The 18,448-nt window shown below is 47.0% G+C and overlaps 1 protein-coding gene across 3 annotated transcripts in view; it reads right to left on the bottom strand.

Moving 5' to 3' along the window:
- LOC122544181 (cell adhesion molecule CEACAM5-like) overlaps positions 1 to 12,244 on the bottom strand; it is a 65,487-nt gene extending 53,243 nt beyond the window's left edge. For 2 of the 3 annotated variants that reach the window (XM_043683223.2, XM_043683224.2), the window contains exons 1-2: positions 11,923 to 12,244; positions 7,323 to 7,640 (exon numbers count right to left, since the gene is read on the bottom strand). In XM_043683223.2, coding sequence (XP_043539158.2) covers positions 7,323 to 7,640; positions 11,923 to 11,974 — 370 coding nt within the window. In that variant the 5' untranslated portion in view covers positions 11,975 to 12,244. The remainder of the gene's footprint in view (positions 1 to 7,322; positions 7,641 to 11,922) is intronic. The other variant, XM_043683222.2, reaches the window with a different exon arrangement.
- Between the last annotated feature and the right edge of the window lie 6,204 nt (positions 12,245 to 18,448).

The following is an 18,448-nucleotide window of genomic DNA, read 5'->3' as shown; positions in this document are numbered from 1 at the left end:
GTGGCCGAACATTTCAACTCCCCCTCCCAATCTGCCAAGGACATGCAGGTCCTGGGCCTCCTCCACCGCCGCTCCCTCGCCTCCCGGCGCCTGGAGGAAGAACACCTCATCTTCCATCTCAGGACCCTTCAACCCCAGGGCATCAATGTGGACTTCACCAGTTCCCTCTTTTCCCCTCCCCCACCTTACCCCAGTTTCAACCTTCCAGCTCAGCACCATCCTCATGACCTGTCCCACCTGTCAATCTTCCTTCCCACCCATCCGCTCCACTCTCCTCTCTGACCTATCACCTTTACCCCCACCTCCATCCACCTATTGCGCTGTCAGCTACCTTCTCCCAGCCCCACCCCTCCCCCCTCATTTATCTCTCCACCCCTGAGGCTCCCAGCCTCATTCCTGATGAAGGGCTCCTGCCCGAAACATCAATTCTCCTGCTCCTCAGATGCTGCCTGACCGGCTGTGCTTTTTCATCACCACACTCTCGACTTAAAGGGATATAAGCCAGAAGCAGGCAGGTGGGACTGGTTTAGTTTGGAATTATGTTTGGCTTGGATTGAAGGGCCATGTGACTCTATGATTACATTTGAGGCCTTCACTACATCGTCTCTTTCCAGCTCCCTTCTCCCTTCACTTATTTGTTCTCATTTCTTCTGTTTTACTTTTACCCTGCCAATTCGCTGAATTCCTAATTTTGCTTGAAATGTATATTCTTACTTTTTGTATTCCCATGTAGAATGGTCTTGGAGCACCAAATCTCCTTCTCGTGCCTTCTAACTTGAGCCAGAACATTTCTCACCATCTGACACCGATTTTATTTCCCAGTAGCTGTTTGCAGTTCGCTTGTTTTGCTGAATTATCTCTCACCTCAGTGAAGTTCGCGTTTACCAATCAAAAATTTTTATCCCTGTTCTATCCTTACCTTGTTCCATAATGGCGGATAAATCTAACCAAATATTCATATTTTCATCAAATTAGTGTCACAGAGGCATAGAGATGTACAGCATGGAAATAGACCCTTCAGTCCAACTTGTCCATCCTAAACTAATCTAGTCCCTTTTGCCAGTACTTGGCCCATATCCCTCAATTCCTACCAGTTCACTGTGTATTTTATAGAACAAGTTAACTCCTATATTCCCACTCCACTCAAGGCTATAAAACTGGTGTATTTGAATTGTTTCATAGAGTTGTAGAGATATACAGCACGGAAACAGACCGTTTGGTCCAACTCATCCATGCCTATCAGATATCCTCAATTAATCTAATTCCATTTGCCAGCACTTGGCCCATATCCCTCTAAATCCTTCCTATTCATATACCCTTCTAAATGCCTTTTAAATGGTGTAACTGTACTAGCCTCCATCACTTCCTCTGGTAGCTCATTCCATATGTGCACCAGCCGCTGCATGAAAAAGTTGCCCCCTAGGTCCTTTTTAAATCTTTCCCCTCTCACCCTAAACCTACGCCCTCTCATTCTGGACTCCTCCACCACAGGAGAAGTCCTTGTCTGTTCACCCTGTCCATGCCCTTCATGATTTTATAAACCTCTGTAAGGCCACCCCTCAGCCTCTGACACTCCAGGGAAAACAGCCCCAGCCTATTGGGTCAGTGTGGATGCGATGGGCTGAATAGCCTGCTTACACACTGTAGGAATTCTATGCTTCAGTAGAGGATAGACTTTCACTGATTTGACAATGTTTGGGAAGGCAATATCATGACTTGATTTGAGATGCAAGTAAAATCATTCCAACTAAATGCACCAGGAACACCCTCTCAAGTTAAGCAAAAGAAGATATAACATAAATCTTCTGTATCTGTGAAAACACAGATTGTGAATTCACCTATCCGTGCCAAAAACATAAGCAGTGACAAAAATCAACATCCGCGATATTTTTGACCATTTTAACGCATTTTTAACAAGCTCCTCATGCGTAAAATTTATCGTTTGTGGGAACTGTCAGGAATGGGTCCCTCCTGAGTACGGAGGATTCTGACGAGGATGTTGGGAGACACCTATTTTCGAAGTAAACAGGGGACATTAGTGGGGGGTCATGGAGAACCCAACAGGACTCTTTGAAAGCCTTCAAGCTAAGTGTGACCGTTATCTCCCTGACAGGAGATAATGCCATGCCAGAGGCTGGGACAGTGATCCGTTCCAAAATTGCTCCTTACTCATTCATTCAGAGGAATTTTTTGAAAGTTTCCTTCCAACTGGTTTCCAGTCACTCTGAAAGAGCTAGTTAGCTCTTGGGGGCAGGGAGAGTTTATGAAGGAATGCGTGAACACAGCTGTGAGAGAGAAATGTCTGTTGTGTATTCCTCTATACAAATAGTTTACAGGTGAATCACCCACATTACAGATTCCTAACCAAACCGCATGCATCGTTGGGCTCTGATGCTGCTTCCAGCCATGAGGCTTGTATATTGTGTCAGTGAGTTACCGTTTACCCCGCTCGCAGTATTTTGGGTGTGCCCCGCTTGACCCGGGGGATGTCAAAACTTCCCGCGACTCTGACACAGCGCCGTTCCCCCAGTCTTGGTTCTCCCTCACACTCAGAGCCAAGAGGCCGGCTGCACACAGAGAATGGCAGTGGGCCAACCCAATTTGCAAGCTTGAGATTGAAACAAAAACCCCCGAAAGGGCTGCTGGAAAGACGAAAGGAAAACAGAAATTGCTGGAGGAACTCAGCAGGTCTGTTTCTCCAGCAATTTCTGTCTCTGTTAAAGTTGCAAGCTCTTTATTCTGATACTCATCCTGTCCTTTCCATGTTCATGTCACATTCTCTCCTTCAGCCGTTATGTTTTTCCTCCAGAGAACCATCAGAGGATTTTAAAATGTTATATGACATCAAGGGGGAGAGGTCTCTAACCTGAAACCCCCCTCTTACTGTGTAGTTGTCACATTTCACAGACCAGAATATTCGTACCATAAAGGTAACAGTTACATTCACCTCCACAATGACTCACACAGCTCTGCTTTTTCCTATAGTTGCCCAACGTTTTTACTTTTCTGTATGCATCCTATTCTTTGCCAAATGCATGACTGAGCTGACGTCTGAGGCACTGCGCTCTAGAATATAAAAGGACTCTCTGTCCAGAAAAGCTTGTCCTCCTCTCTCCCTCTATCCCCCTCCCCGCCCCCAGTTCTTTTGGAAAGTTTTAATCCACACTGTCTCATTATCGTTGATGCTGCCAGTGGAAAAAGTGCCTCACTGATTAGCTCTGTCGAATTCCTCGTGCTGTTGAATTTAACTCCCTTCCCTTCTCTGTTCCAGGGAGGACAGCTTCCCACGGCTTTCAACATACACACCCAAAGCTCACACATACCCAAAACTCATCCTCACCCACACACACAACCTCTCTCACACACATACATCCAAACACACACACACCCAAACCATCTCTCTCACACACACACACACACACCCAAACACAATCACACATACACGCGCTCACACACACATACACACACACACACTCAAACACCCCCCCAAACCATCTCTCACACACACACACTCTCACACACACAGACCCAAACTCACACCCACACCCAAACACACACATACACCCAAACACACCCAAACTCATACCCCATACCCAAATTCACGCACAGCCAAACACACACACACCCAAACTCACACCCACACCCAGATACACACACAACCAAACACACACCCACACCCAAACTCACACCCATACCCAAATACGTGCACACAGCCAAACACGCAAACAGCCAAACTCACACACACCCAAACTCACACACTCACCCAAACTCACCCACACCCAAACACACACATATACCCAAACTCTTTCTCTCACACACACATACATACTCACACACATGCACGCGGGCACAGACAGCCCAACGCAAAAGATTTACAAGGATGTTGCCAAGGTTGGAGCTGTAGGGAGAGGCTGAATAGGCTGGGGCTGTTTTCCCTGGAGCATCAGAGGCTGAGGGGTGACCTTATAGAGGTTTATAAAATCATGAGGTGCATGGATAGGATAAATAACAAGTTCTTTTCCCTGGAGTGGGGGAGTCCAGAACTAGAGGGCATAGGTTTAGGATGAGAGGGGAAAGATATAAAAGGGATGTAAGGGGCAACCTTTTCACACTGAGGGTGGTACGTGCATGGAATGAGCTGCCAGAGGAAGTGGTGGAGGCTGGTACAATGACAACATTTAAAAGGCATCTGGATGGGTATTTAAATAGGAAGGGTTTGGCAGGATAGGGGCCAAGTGCTGGCAAATGGCACGAGATTGATTTAGATATCTGGTCAGCATGGACAAGTTGAACCGAAGCTATACATGGCTATGGCTCTATGCGATGTTGTCTATTAGAAAGAGGGTGCCACCAACCTGGACAAGGAGTGTTTTAATGAGCATTAAGCTATTGCCGTTGCAGCTGGCTACAGTCCTGCCTGCCCAGAAATCCCACCCCCTCCAACCCCCTGTTCTTGCTGCCCACCAGATGGAGGCCACTCAGCCCCTCAAGCCTATCCTGCCGCTCAATATGATCACAACTGATCTGTGGCCTTCGGCCTGTACCCTTCACCTTTGACACTACCCAACTACAACATAGGTCTATGTTTCTGAGCGAGACTACTCAAAAATCCAATAATTTCATTCTAATTCTTCTTTTAAGTCAGGGTACCAACATAATGTTTTTAAAAATTCATTCATAAGTTGGGGGTGTCGCTGATTGGGCCAGGGTTTATTGCCCATCCCTAATTGCCCAGAGGGCAGTTAAGAGATAACCACATTGCTGTGGGTCTGGAGTCACGTATAAGCCCAGATCAAGTAAGGACAATAGTCTCCTTCCCTAAAGGGTATTAGTAAACCAGATAGGTTTTTCCTGACAAACAAATCACGGTTATCATAGAATCCCTATAGTGTGGAAACAGGCCCTTCAGCCCAACAAGTCCACACTGACACTCCGAAGAGTATCCCACCCAGACCCATTCCCTTATTACTCTGCATTCACCCCTGACAAATGCAGCTAACTTACATATCCCTGAACACTACGGGTAGTTTAGCATGGCCAATCCACCCTAACTACACCTCTTTGGACTGTGGGTGGAGACCAGAGCACACCCACACAGATACGGGAAGAATGTGAAAACTCCACCCAGACCAGTCGCTCAAGGCTGGGATCGAACCCGGGTCCCTGGTGCTGTGGGGCAGCAGTGTGCTAACCACTGAGCCGCTGTACCACACCATTAGACCATTAACGCCAGAATTATATCTCATCCCAATTCTGGTGTGACGGGATTCGAACTTGGCTCTCCAGAACGTAACCTGGGTCTCTGGATTAACCAGAGACTCTGGTCCATCCCACACCTCCCGCTCCTGTAAGTTCAGTTTTTAATTTTAATTCTCTTAGCCTTTCTGTGACCAAAACTAAAGTCCTTCCTTTCAGTTATGAAACAGTTACCTCCACGCTCACGAAGTTGTACAGGCTGGTCTGTTTGTATTCTCTCACATGGGCATTACTGGTCAGGCCAGAACTTGTTGCCCGTCCTTAACTGCCCCTTGAATGGTGTGGCATGCCAGGCCATTTCAGAGGGCACTTGGGAAGCAATGACATTGCTGCAGTTTTGGAATCACATGTGGGCTAGTTCAGAAAAGAGTGGCAGATTTATTTCCCTATCAGTGAACCGTAAAATGCCTACAGTACAGATTCCACCCATTGTATCTGGACCGACCCTCTGAAGAGCATGCCACCTTATCCCTACATTTACCATGGCTAATCCATGGGTAGCACGATGGCTTACAGCTCCAGGGACCCAGGTTTGATTCCACCCTTGGGCAACTGTTTGTGGAGTTTGCACATTCTCCTCGTGTCTGTTTCCTGCGGGTGCTCCGATTTCCCCCAATAGTCCGTGCATGTGTATATTAGGGTGGATTGGTCATGCTAAATTGTCCCATAGTGCCCAGGGATGTGCAGGATAGGGTGGATAGGCCATGCTCAATTGTCCCATAGTGTTCAGGGATGTGCAGGTTAGGGTGGATTGGCCATGCTAAATTGCCCCATAGTGCCCAGGGATGTGTAGGTTAGGGTGGATTGGCCATGCTAAATTGTCCCATAGTATCCAGGGATGTGCAGGTTAGGGTGGATTGGCCATGCTAAATTGTCCCATAGTGTCCAGGGATGTGCAGGTTAGGGTGGATTGGCCATGCTAAATTGTGCCATTGTGTTCAGGGATATGCAGGTTAGGGTGGATTGGCCATGCTAAATTGCCCCATAGTGCCCAGGGATGTGTAGGTTAGGGTGGATTGGCCATGCTAAATTGTCCCATAGTATCCAGGGATGTGCAGGTTAGGGTGGATTGGCCATGCTAAATTGCCCCATAGTGCCCAGGGATGTGTAGGTTAGGGTGGATTGGCCATGCTAAATTGTGCCATTGTGTTCAGGGATATGCAGGTTAGGGTGGATTGGCCATGCTAAATTGTCCCATAGTGTCCAGGGATGTGCAGGTTAGGGTGGATTGGCCATGCTAAATTGTGCCATTGTGTTCAGGGATATGCAGGTTAGGGTGGATTGGCCATGCTAAATTGTCCCATTGTGTCCAGGGATGTGTAGGTTAGGGTGGATTGGCCATGCTAAATTGTGCCATTGTGTTCAGGGATGTGTAGTTTAGGGTGTATTGGCCATGCTAAATTATCCCATAGTGCCTAGGGATGTGTAGGTTAGGGTGGATTGGTCGTGCTAAATTGTCCCATAGTGTCCAGGGATGTGCAGGTTAGGGTGTATTGGCCATGCTAAATTGTCCCATCATGTCCAGGGATGTGCAGGTTAGGGTGGATTGGCCACGCTAAAAAATGTCCAGCCTAGGTGGGTTAGTGATGTGAAACGCAGGGTTACAGGATAGTCGGAGCTCTGGGTGGGATGTTCTTCAGTTTCAGAGTCGACTTGATGGGCCAAATGGCCTGCTTCCACACTGTAGGGATTCTATGATAACCCATCTATCATACATATCAGGGCAATTTAGCACAGCCAACCTGCACACCTTTGAACTTGAGTCCTTGGCACTGTGAGGCACAGGGCTAACCACTGAGCCCCCCTCAGGGGTTTTCCCACAATGGACAATGGTTTCACCATCGCTGTTAGTGAGACTAGGTCTATGTTTCAGATGTTATGAAGGAAATTCAAGTTGCCTTGGTGGGATTTCAACGTGGCTCCTCCCAGCCCTCTCCTGGATTACTAGCCCAGTCAGATTTCCACTGCATCACCACCTTCCCACAAAGAGACGTCCCCAATGCCAGGAGGCTAACACCAAAACATCCAACCATCCCAGGGTAATCGCACACATCATCCTGACTTACCAATCACGTTTAGCGCGATCCTTGACATTACTGAGACGTTTGAGAAGGGTGGGTTCATGGTAACAACATAATCTCCACTGTCGTTGATCGTTAGTGATTTCAACGTGAGGGATCCATTTGTAGATAACTCCGCCCGGCCACAATAGCCATTGCTGATATCCGTGACGTTACTGATCCAGAGAGCCACGTCAGAGCAGTTAAACCTCCAGCTACCACTCCTCAGCTCTGAAGATGTTGCTAAACTGAGCAAAATCTGGGATCCGACAGCTGCGTCAACCTCTTGCCACCCATCGGAGACAGTAATGATCTCTGAGTCAACTAGAAGGAGAGAAAGATACCAAACTGTTGAGAGAGGCATGAAGATCTAAATGATCCAAATATAAACATCATTCGGAACATTTGTAAAAGGACATTGCAAAAAAGATTTCTACTTCAATGTTATCAAAAGCTCAACAAAATTCACCGTATTTTCTGATAACATGTTGGACGCCCTGTTGCAGAAAGGATATTATTAAGCTGGAGAGGGTTCAGAAAAGATTCACCAGGATGTTGCCAGGAAAATGGAGGGTTTGAGTTATAAGCAGAGGCTGATGGACTAGGACTTTTCCCACTGGAGCATAGGAGGTTGAGAGGTGACCTTACAGAGGTTTATAAGACCATGACGGGTGTAGATGAGATAAATGGCAGGTGTTATTTCCCTCAGGTGGGGGAATTCAAACTCAGGGGGCATATTTTTCACGTGAGAGGGGAAAGATTTCAGAAAGAAATTATTTTAGACGGAGAGTGATTCGTGTGTGGAATGAACTTCCAGAGGAAGTGACGGATGCAGGTACAGTCACTTTTAAAAGACATTTAGAAAAGTGTATAAATAAATAAAAAATGTTCGGAGGGAAATGGGCTAAGTGCAGGCAGATGGGACTAGTTGAGTTTGGGATTATTGTCAACATGGACTGGTTGGACCAAAGGGCCTGTTTCCTTGCTGTATGACTCTATATTCTACACTCAGACATTTGAATACAACCACAATACTCTTAATATTGATGATTTGGAGATGCTGGTGTTGGACTGGGGTTCACAAGGTTAAAAATCACACAACACCAGGTTATAGTCCAACAGATTTAATTGGAAGCACTAGCTTTAGGAGCGCTGCTCCTTCATCAGGTGGTTGTAGAGTACACAATTGTAAGGCACAGAATGTATAGCAAAAGCTTACAGTGTGATGTAACTGAAATTATACATTGAAAAATACCTTAATTGTTTGTTGAGGCTTTCCTCTGTCCGAATACCATGATAGTTTCACTTCTTTCATGTGTAAATCACCAAACCCTTTTTTAAAAAGTTGCACTCTTAGGTTAACTGTAACAATTGGTGTTAGCAAGACAATATGTTAAAGGTGTTAGCCCCCTGTGTTCACTGTCTTTGCCATAATGCTTAGACTGATTGTAAACTAAAAAGTGAGATGACAGAGTTTTACATGAACTCATGCAGTTTTTGAGCAAAGTACAATGTAACTCTGCAAGTCCAAATTCACCCTACAAACATATCTGTATATGTGTGCATGTGCGTGTGCATGTGTGTGTGTGCGCGCGTGCGTGTGTGTCTTTGTGTGTGTGTCTGTCTGTCTGGATTGGGTGGGGTTGAGAGTGTGAGAGAGAGTGTAGAGTGTCTTAAGACTGTGAGGGGGTGCATGTGTGAGTGTGGGAGTGTGTATGTCTGTGGGAGTGTGTGTGGGTGTCTGGGGTGGGGAGTTGAGAGTGTCTGTGAGAGAGAGTGTATATGTGTGTGCGTGAGTGTAGAGCGGTCTAAGTCTCTAACTCACACATGAATCCTCTCAGAGACTTAGACCACTCTACACTCACGCACACACATATACACTCTCTCACAGACACTCACAACCCCCCCCATCCCAGACACACACACACACACTCCCACACACACCCCCTCACAGACTTAAGACACTCTACACTCACATACACACATATACACTATCTCTCACACTCACAACCCCCCAACCCAGACAGACAGACACACACCCCCACACACACACACCCACATGCACACGTATACATATACGTTTGTGGGGTGAATTTGGACTTGCAGAGTTACATTGTACTTTGCTCAAAAACTACGTGAATTCATGTAAGACTCTGTTAACTCACATTTTAGTTTACAATCAGTCTAAACATTATGGCAAAGACAGAACACGGGGGCTAACACCTTTAACATATTCTGGATTAGTGGTGCTGGAAGAGCACAGCAGTTCAGGCAGCATCCGAGGAGCAGTAAAATCGACGTTTCGGGCAAAAGCCCTTCATCAGGAATAAAGCCTATCTTCAACATATTGTCTAGCTAACACTAATTGTAACCTGAGAGTGCAACTTTTTAAAAAAAGGTTTTGTGATTTACACATGAAAGAAGTGAAACTATCATGGTATTCGAACAGATGACAGCCTTAACAAACAATTAAGGTATTATTTAATGTATAATTTCTGTAAACGTTTGCTATAAACTCTGTCTGACAATTGTGCCCTCCACTATCACCTGATGAAGGAGCGTCGCTCCGAAAGCTAGTGTGCTTCCAATTAAACCTGTTGGACTATAACCTGGTGTTGTGTGATTTTTAACTTAATATTGATAACATATGGAAGGACAGAGTCATAAAGGAAGGCTGAATAAGGTGGCACATTTCTCCCTGCTGAAAGGTGACCTTACAGAGGTTCATGAGGGCTGTAGATAAGGTGAATGGCAGGATAATACCTTATCCCTAAGATGGGGGATTTCAAGATTAGGGGGTATAGTTTAAGATGAGAGGAGAAAGGTTTTAAGAAGACCTGAGGGGCAGTTTTTTTTTACAGACAGGATGGTTCATGTGTGGAATGAAGTTCCAGAGAAAGTGTGATGTGAGTATGTTTAAAAGACAATTGGATAAATACACAAAGAGGAAAGGTTTGGAGGGATATGAGCCAGGAACAGGCAGGTGGGACTAGTTTAGTTTGGGAATATGATTATCATGGATTAGTTGGACCGAAGATCTGTTTCCGTGCCGTATGACTCAATGACTCTACCATCTATTCTTAGACATCTCAGTACAATTCTTAATTTTGATAACATATATTACATGTCAGGCTGAGGGGGAAACATTTTAAATTGAAAATGCAGAACATTGCAAATAGAATTCAACTTTTCTCGATACAGTGTCTCAAAAGTGCATTCATAACAACTTCAAAGACTCTTGCAAAGCTTGGATCTGAAATAAACAGGGAACACTAAAGAAACTCAGCAGAGCTGGCAGTATCTGTTGAGAGAGGTGCAGAGTTGATGTTTCAAGTCCAGTCTGACCCTGGACATGTGACGGAATATGTGAAACGCTCACTATTAAGTCACATGGCCTACAGCACAGCACAATTGCCCTTCAGCCCATCTAAACAAAAACAACCAGCTCACAGAGTCTTACAGCACGGAAACACACCCTCTGGTCCAACCAGTCTATGTTGACCATGTTCCCAAACTGATCTAGTCCAACCTGCCTACTCTTGGCCCATATCCCTCCAGAGTCTAGATTAGAGTGGTGCTGGAAAAACACAGCAGGTCAGGCAGCATCCGAGGAGCAGGAAAATTGATGTTTCGGGCAAAAGCCCTTCATTAGGAATAGATGAAGGGCCTTTGCCCGAAACGTCGATTTTCCTGATCCTCGGATGCTGCCTGACCTGCTGTGCTTTGCCAGCACCACTCTAATCGAGACTCTGGTTTCCGTCATCTGCAGTCCTTGTTTTTACCATATCCCTCCAATTTCTGATCATGTACTTGTCCAAATGTCATTTAGATGTTGTAATTGTACTTGCACCCATTACTTCCTCAGGAAATTGTTTTCACACATGAACCACCCTCTATGTAAAACAATTCACCCTCAGGCCTTTTCAAAATCTCTTTCCTCTCACCTTCAAAATGTGCCCCCTAGTCTTGAAATCTCTCATCTTAGAGAAAAGACAACTATCGTCAAACCTAACTATACCCTTCATTATTTTATAAACTTCTACCAGGTCGCCTCTCAACCTCCTACATTCCAGCGAAAAAGTTCCCAGCCTATCCAGCCTTTCTTTATAACTCAAACTTTCTATTCTTGGCAACATCCAAGTAAATCTCTTCTGAACACTCTCCAGTTTCATAATATCGTTCCTATAACAGGATGACCAAACGTGGACACAGTACTCCAGAACTGGCCTCACAATGTCCTGTACAATCTCAACATAACGTCCCAACTCCTGTGCTCAAAGGACTGAGCAATAAAGGCAAGCGTGCCAAACCATTTTCTTCCAGCATGCTGTCGATATGTGACCTAACTATTCCAATTTCATTTTCTGGCGCTTGGTCCATAGCGTCGGCATCACGGGCATGCACACAAATACTTCTTGACAATTACGAGGGACCTGGGCTTGTAACATGCAGACGGGAAAAGGTTGAAGTTTGATAGCAATTACTCACACGGATCAAAAAGTGTTTGTGCGAACTCTTTGAATGAAGGAGCCTGTGGGGAAAGGGAACTGAAAATCAAAACGCACGTCTTAAGGAGATGAAACTCCCTTGGAAAGTTAAGTCTCACCTGAAGACAAAATGATAGTGCAGACAAACAAGGGCACCCCGCACACTTTCATCTTGATAGAGTTGTTAGTCTCAGGTCTACCCTCCAGGCGCTCCCTCGTTGCTTTGACTCACTGATGGCAACAGCAACTGGAGATATTCGGTACTGAACGAGGAGTGTTGGTCCCGATCCAAGAGAGCTGGTTTCTTATCTCGGATGCAACAGACTGCAGACAGCCCGAGCAACTCCCAAAAAAGGCAGGAAACTTCATGGCTGCTGTGATTTTGTCACTTCCTTTCACAAGATTTTATTTGTTTATGTTGGCGGTTTGAGAAGGCATGTGGGGACTAAATATGACCACCACACCCCTGCATCACTGGCCAGTCTCTGACTGAACAGCCTGTGAATACTGGTTAAAAATATTAAACCAGCCAGAGGCAGGATATATAAATAACCAGTCGCAACACACAAACATTTCTTGGCTGCTGGCCTCATTTTTTTTTCTCTCTGTTTTCCATTTGCTGGAATATTTTAACTCAGGAATCTCCGCACAGTGCATACTTTAGGTGGTACCTCCATGCAGCTGGGGGGAGGGGGAGGATCAATCTGTTGTTCCACCGAGAGCTGCTTTCTCTTTTAAGAGTTTTGTTTGGCAGTTCCTCGATCAGCTCAGGATCTTTTCCCGAACAGAAGGGAAGGATATCAAAGGGCGGTCACCTACCTTGGGTTGGTCGCGGAGTGAGGTCACCAGACTGGAAATGCGGCCAGCGCAGGGAATCTGCATCTATTCGGAGAACCGTGACTGTGCTGACGGAGAACGGGATTAATCCCTCCTTCGGCGGATTCAGTCCTGTTCCCAGCATTCATTGTTTCCAGGGTCTCGGTGGGGTGGGGGCGTGTGGGTAGGATTGAGCAGGAGAGGCCAACCCGATGGTCAGAATTCATTCTTGCCCCTCTTGAGTGCAGTCCTAATCACTTAGACATAGTCTCTCTCTCTCTCTCACCATGGGGCCATTAGATAGCGATGACCGCTGGTGGGTTTAATCTGAGGGTTTTCATGCCTCAAATCAGGTTGATGAAAGTCTTTCACGGGAACCTCAGATAGTGTTGGAGTTGAACCCACAGTGTCTGCATCGTGTGCCAGACATCGCTTGGCTGGTGGCAATGGGCACTACCTTCATGTATACCTGGCCTGTCTGCGTCAATACACACTGCCCTCGAAGTGGCTGCACTCATATGCACACACACACCACACACACGCACACACATACACACACACACAGACACACAGAGGCACGCACACAGACATATGCACACACTCACAAACACACACACAGACACACAAGGGCACGCACACAGACACATGCACGCACTCACAGACACACAGACACGCACGCACACACACACACACACACTCATGCACACACTCACAGACTCAGACACACACAGAGACACGCACACAGACACATGGACGGACTCACAAACTCACAGACAGACACACACACATGGACACACACAGACACACACATGCACACGCTCGCATGCACACACCTACACGCATACACACACCCTCATATGCTTAAGAAGGGCTTATGCCGAAACGTCGATTCTCCTGTTCCCTGGATGCTGCCTGACCTGCTGCGCTTTTCCAGCAACACATTTTCAGCTCTGATCTCCAGCATCTGCAGACCTCACTCTCTCCTCATATGCACACACTTACACACTCAGACCCACATACTCATGCATGCATTCACACACTCAGACTCACATACACACACACACATATGCACACACACATGCACATATGCACACACACTCATATGCACACACTCACAGAAACATGCACGCTCTCATGCATGCACTCACATGCACATACACACACAGACATACACATACACGCAAACACACACACGTACACAGACACATACTCACACTCACAGACACACACATTCACAGACACACACTCACATGCACTCAAACACACACATACTCACACAGACACACTCACAGACATCCACATGCATGCAATCATACACACACACACACACTCACAGACACACGCACACTCACACACACACACACACACACACGCACACACACACACCCTCATAGACACAGAGGCACATGCCCTCACCTTCCAGAACCTCCCTCTGCTGGATACTGTCAAAATCTCTCACTCATGCATGCATATGGCACAAAGTTAGGCGACATTGTAGATGATAGCATAAAATTACATCGGGATATTGTTACACTGAGCAAATGGGAAAAACTGCAGCAGATGGAGCTCAGTGCAAGCAACTGTGCAGCCATCCAGTTTGGACCAAAAAGGGATAGATCAAGGTACTTTCTAGATGGTATGGTGTTTAACCCAGTGGCCGTCCCAAGAGAACTGAGGGTTCAGGTGCATTGCACTTTAACATACCACAGAGAGGGACAGAAATGCTAATGGATTGCTGGTCTTTACATCAAGAGGACTGCAGTACAACGACCCTGAAATTATGGTGCGGTTACACACAGCCCGCGTTAGACTTCACTTGGAGCACTGTGAACACCACAGCTTAGGAGGGAGTACATGATGGGTTTACAAAAATGAGGACTAGGCTTTCAGGGGTTACGCTATGAGGAGAGCTTACAGACGTTAAGCCTGTTTCCTTTAGAATTTAGAATGTTAAGGGAACATCTGATCAAAATACAAAATATTGAAATTAAAAAAAGGAAGGTAAATTAACTTGCATTGATTCATAGTTTAAGTTAGAAAATAAGAAATAAAGTTAAAGGAATAAACATTACAGTCCAATAGACAGATTATAGAGAAACATTGCAGTAGATCAGGGCAAGAGGTTTCAACATGTGATCCAACTGGGCTCACACACCACTGACTGCTCACTCCGGTCCCCAGTCCAACAGCTGCCCCAGCACCACTCCAGGCTGACAGACCCCTCCCCTCTGAGAATCCAGCCCACTCCTCCCAACCCCCAACCCCAGGCCCACTCCCCTCCCAGCCTCCAGCCCACTCCCCTCCCAGCCACCAGCCCATTCCCCTCCCAGCCTTCAGCCCACTCCCATCCCAGCCTCTAGTCCACTCCCATCCCAGCCCCCAGCCCATTCCCCTCTAGGCCCCCAGCCTACTCCACTCCCAATCCCCAACCCCCAACCCACTCCCCTCCCAGCCTTCAGCCCGCTCGCCTCCCAGCCTCCAGCCCACTCCCCTCCCAGCCCCCAGCCCACTCCCCTCGCAGCCCCCAGGCCACTCCCCTCCAAGCCCCCAGCCTACTCCCCTTCCAGCCTCCAACCCACTCCCCTCTGGGCCACCAGCCCACTCCCCTTTGGGGCACCAGCCCGCTCCCGTCTGGGCCTACAGCCCACTCTCATCCGGGCCTACAGCCCGCTCCCCTCTTGACCCCCTAGCCCACTCCCCTATGGGCCTACAGCCCGCTCCCCTCTGGGCCTAAAACCTGCTTCCCTCTGGGGCTCTAACCCACTCCCCTGCAGGCCGTCAACCCGCTCTACTCTTGGCCCCTAGCCCGCTCCCCTTTGGGCCTACAGCCTCCTCCCCTCTCGGCCTGTAACCCACTCCCCTGCGGGCTTATAGCAAGCACAGTTCTGGGCCTCCAGCCCATTCTGCTCTCCTCTGGGCCTCACGTCTGACGAGTTCAGTTTAACCAGCTGTGTATAGTTGGACTGGATTATAACCTCCATGTATACCCCACCACTCGCCCCATCCCACCCAACTAATATTTCATTCTTCATTCATCTCTCCCGAAGACAAACTGTCTGATCAGCGTTAGCAGCAACTGATGTACTCCATTACCTCTCCACACCATTATTGGATTACTCTTCAAGTAGAAGGACACGGAATTACCTCTCCCTTTGAACTGACATTCTAGACCTCTCGTGGTTTGATGCTCCTAATCAATATTCGAGGAAGAAGTTTCTTGACTCTCCTGAGTTATCTCTCCCTTCCATGAGAATGAGGTAAAGTCACCGTAGTCCTCCTGGACCATTGGAGAGAGATGATTGGTGGCGATTTAACCTTAGGAGAAAGGCAGATGGAAGAAGGAGATGTTGTCATGGTAATCTCAGCTGGTGCAGAACTGAAGCCACGCTGTTGGGAGTTGGAACTGGACTAACCAACGTACTCTCTTCCAAAGAGGTTTCCGCAGGACATGCTGAACTGTTGTTTGCGTTTTAATACCTATTTCCTTGCCAGAAGTTCCATTTTCTGAATATTCTGGAGGAAGATGCAGTGGTTTGTGCAAAGTCCGTCCTGAGACGCGGGGCTCTGCGCTGTACAGTTTAATCCCCCGAGACGCACACCGAGACCAACATCAACTGCGCCTGGAGGACCATTAACTCAGTCAAAGGCTTTCTCTGGTCTGCTTGAATCTTGTCAGTCTTCCAAAGCAAGGAGTCGCCCGTGACCAAGTGTTACAGACTGGCTCATTCCGAAGTTCAAGACGACACGCTGAGGGATGCACTAAAGGTCAGGATAGCTACTGCCAAGGGGCAGTGGGGCAAGACCGCCATCTGAGCACTTCCTGTGAAGTACGATGGGAGTCCATTCAGTTATCTGTGCACACGTACAGGTAAGAGATGTCTTTGGTTTGAATAGACTCAAATTCCAATGATTGTTTATTTCCTTGATATGCTCCTGCGCAGAAGCAAGCTGCGTTTGTCACGATGTGTAAATACAAAGATATTTTCAGGAATAAAGTATATTTTTGAATAAACAAAATTCTTGAGGCAGCTGCTGCCAAGGCCCAGCAGGGAAAGACCACACCATCTCAGGTCTTTCTGCTGAAGTCAATTGGGGGTCCGTTCAGTTATCAGTTGATTGGAAATGGCCAACCTGCATTTTATTGACCTTTCTCTCAAATGATATCGCTCTGCAAGCACCCCGCCCCCCCCACATTATTCTGACATCCACCTGCACAGTTCCTGCCTTTGCTGTTTGAATTATATAGGCCAAATTATATAGGCAGCAGGGATGAGTTCAGTTTTGGATTATAGTCAGCACAGACTGGTCAGACTGAAGGGTCTGTTTTCGTGCTGTATGATTCTATGACTCTTAAATCTGACCTATTGGCTTTGACGTGGGTAGCTCAGTAATCGAACATCTTGCCTTTAAAATGACTGGAACATCTTAATCACAGATTTCATAATGAAAGAATTGCTGTATGATTCTTTCTGCTTGTCAATTATTTTATCTTCTTTTAATTTGTCTGTGTAGTTAATTTCATTTCACTGTCCACTGTTTCAAAATATATATATATCTGTTCCACTCACATTGGTTAGTGGAAGAAACAAAAAAAACTGAAAGAACATGGGGGGCTCAGTGGTTAGCATTGCTGCCTTACAGCTCCAGGGACCCGGATTCAATTTCACCATCCAGTGACTGTCCATGTGGAGTTTGCATTATCCCCGTGTCCGCATGGGTTTCCTCTGGATGCTCCGGTTTCCTCCCTCAGTCTAAAGATGTGCTGGTTAGGGTGGATTGGCCGTGTTAAATTGCCCCATAGTGCCCAGGGATGTGCAGGTTAGGGTGGATAGGCCATGCTAAATTGTCCCTTCGTGCCCAGAGATGTGCAGGTTAGGGTGGATAGGCCATGCTCAATTGTCCTTTCATGCCCAGGGATGTGCAGGTTAGGGTGGATTGGCTGTGCTAAATTGTCCCTTCGTGGCCAGCGATGTGCAGGTTAGGGTGGAGTGGCCATGCTAAGTTGTCCCATAGTGTCCAGGGATGTGCAGGTTAGGGTGGATTGGCCGTGCTAAACTGTCCCATAGTGTCCAGGGATGTGCAGATTAGGGTGGATTGGCCATGCTAAATTGTCCCTTCGTGGCCAAGGATGTGCAGGTTAGGGTGGAGTGGCCATGCTAAGTTGTCCCATAGTGTCCAGGGATGTGCAGGTTAGGGTGGAGTGGCCATGCTAAGTTGTCCCATAGTGTCCAGGGATGTGCAGGTTAGGGTGGATTGGCCATGCTAAATTGTCCCATAGTGTCCAGGGATGTGCAGATTAGGGTGGATTGGCCATGCTAAATTGTCCCATAATGTCCAGGGATGTGCAGGTTAGGGTGGATTGGCCGTGCTAAACTGTCCCATAGTGTCCAGGGATGTGCAGATTAGGGTGGATAGGCCATGCTAAATTGTCCCTTAGTGCCCAGGGATGTGCAGGTTAGGGTGGATTGGCCATGTTAAATTGCCCCATAGTGCCCAGGGATGTGCAGATTAGGGTGGATTGGCCATGTCAAATTTCCCCATAGTAGTCAGTGATGTGTAGGTTAGGTGTAATAGTCAGGGGAAATGTAGAGTAATAGGGTTCGGGAATGGGTCAGGGTCGGTTACTCTTCAGAGGGTCAGTGTGGAATTGATAGGTCAAATGGCCGGTTTTTCCACACTGTAGGGATTCTATGAATTCATGTATCACTGGACATCAGAGTACATCTGGGAAAATTAACAAACAGTGAAATTCACAACTGATCTTAGAGGAACCTATTTGGGAGAGGTCACAGCACAGAAACAGATAAATGATTTTTTTTGTAAATACTT

This window comes from Chiloscyllium plagiosum, unplaced genomic scaffold (assembly GCF_037043375.1).
Source record: "Chiloscyllium plagiosum isolate Xiang-an unplaced genomic scaffold, Cpla_swu_hap1 HiC_scaffold_38, whole genome shotgun sequence".
Classification (NCBI taxonomy): Eukaryota; Metazoa; Chordata; class Chondrichthyes; order Orectolobiformes; family Hemiscylliidae; genus Chiloscyllium; species Chiloscyllium plagiosum.
Note: the sequence above shows the minus strand (reverse complement) of the source record. Positions and strands in the feature narration are given on the sequence as shown.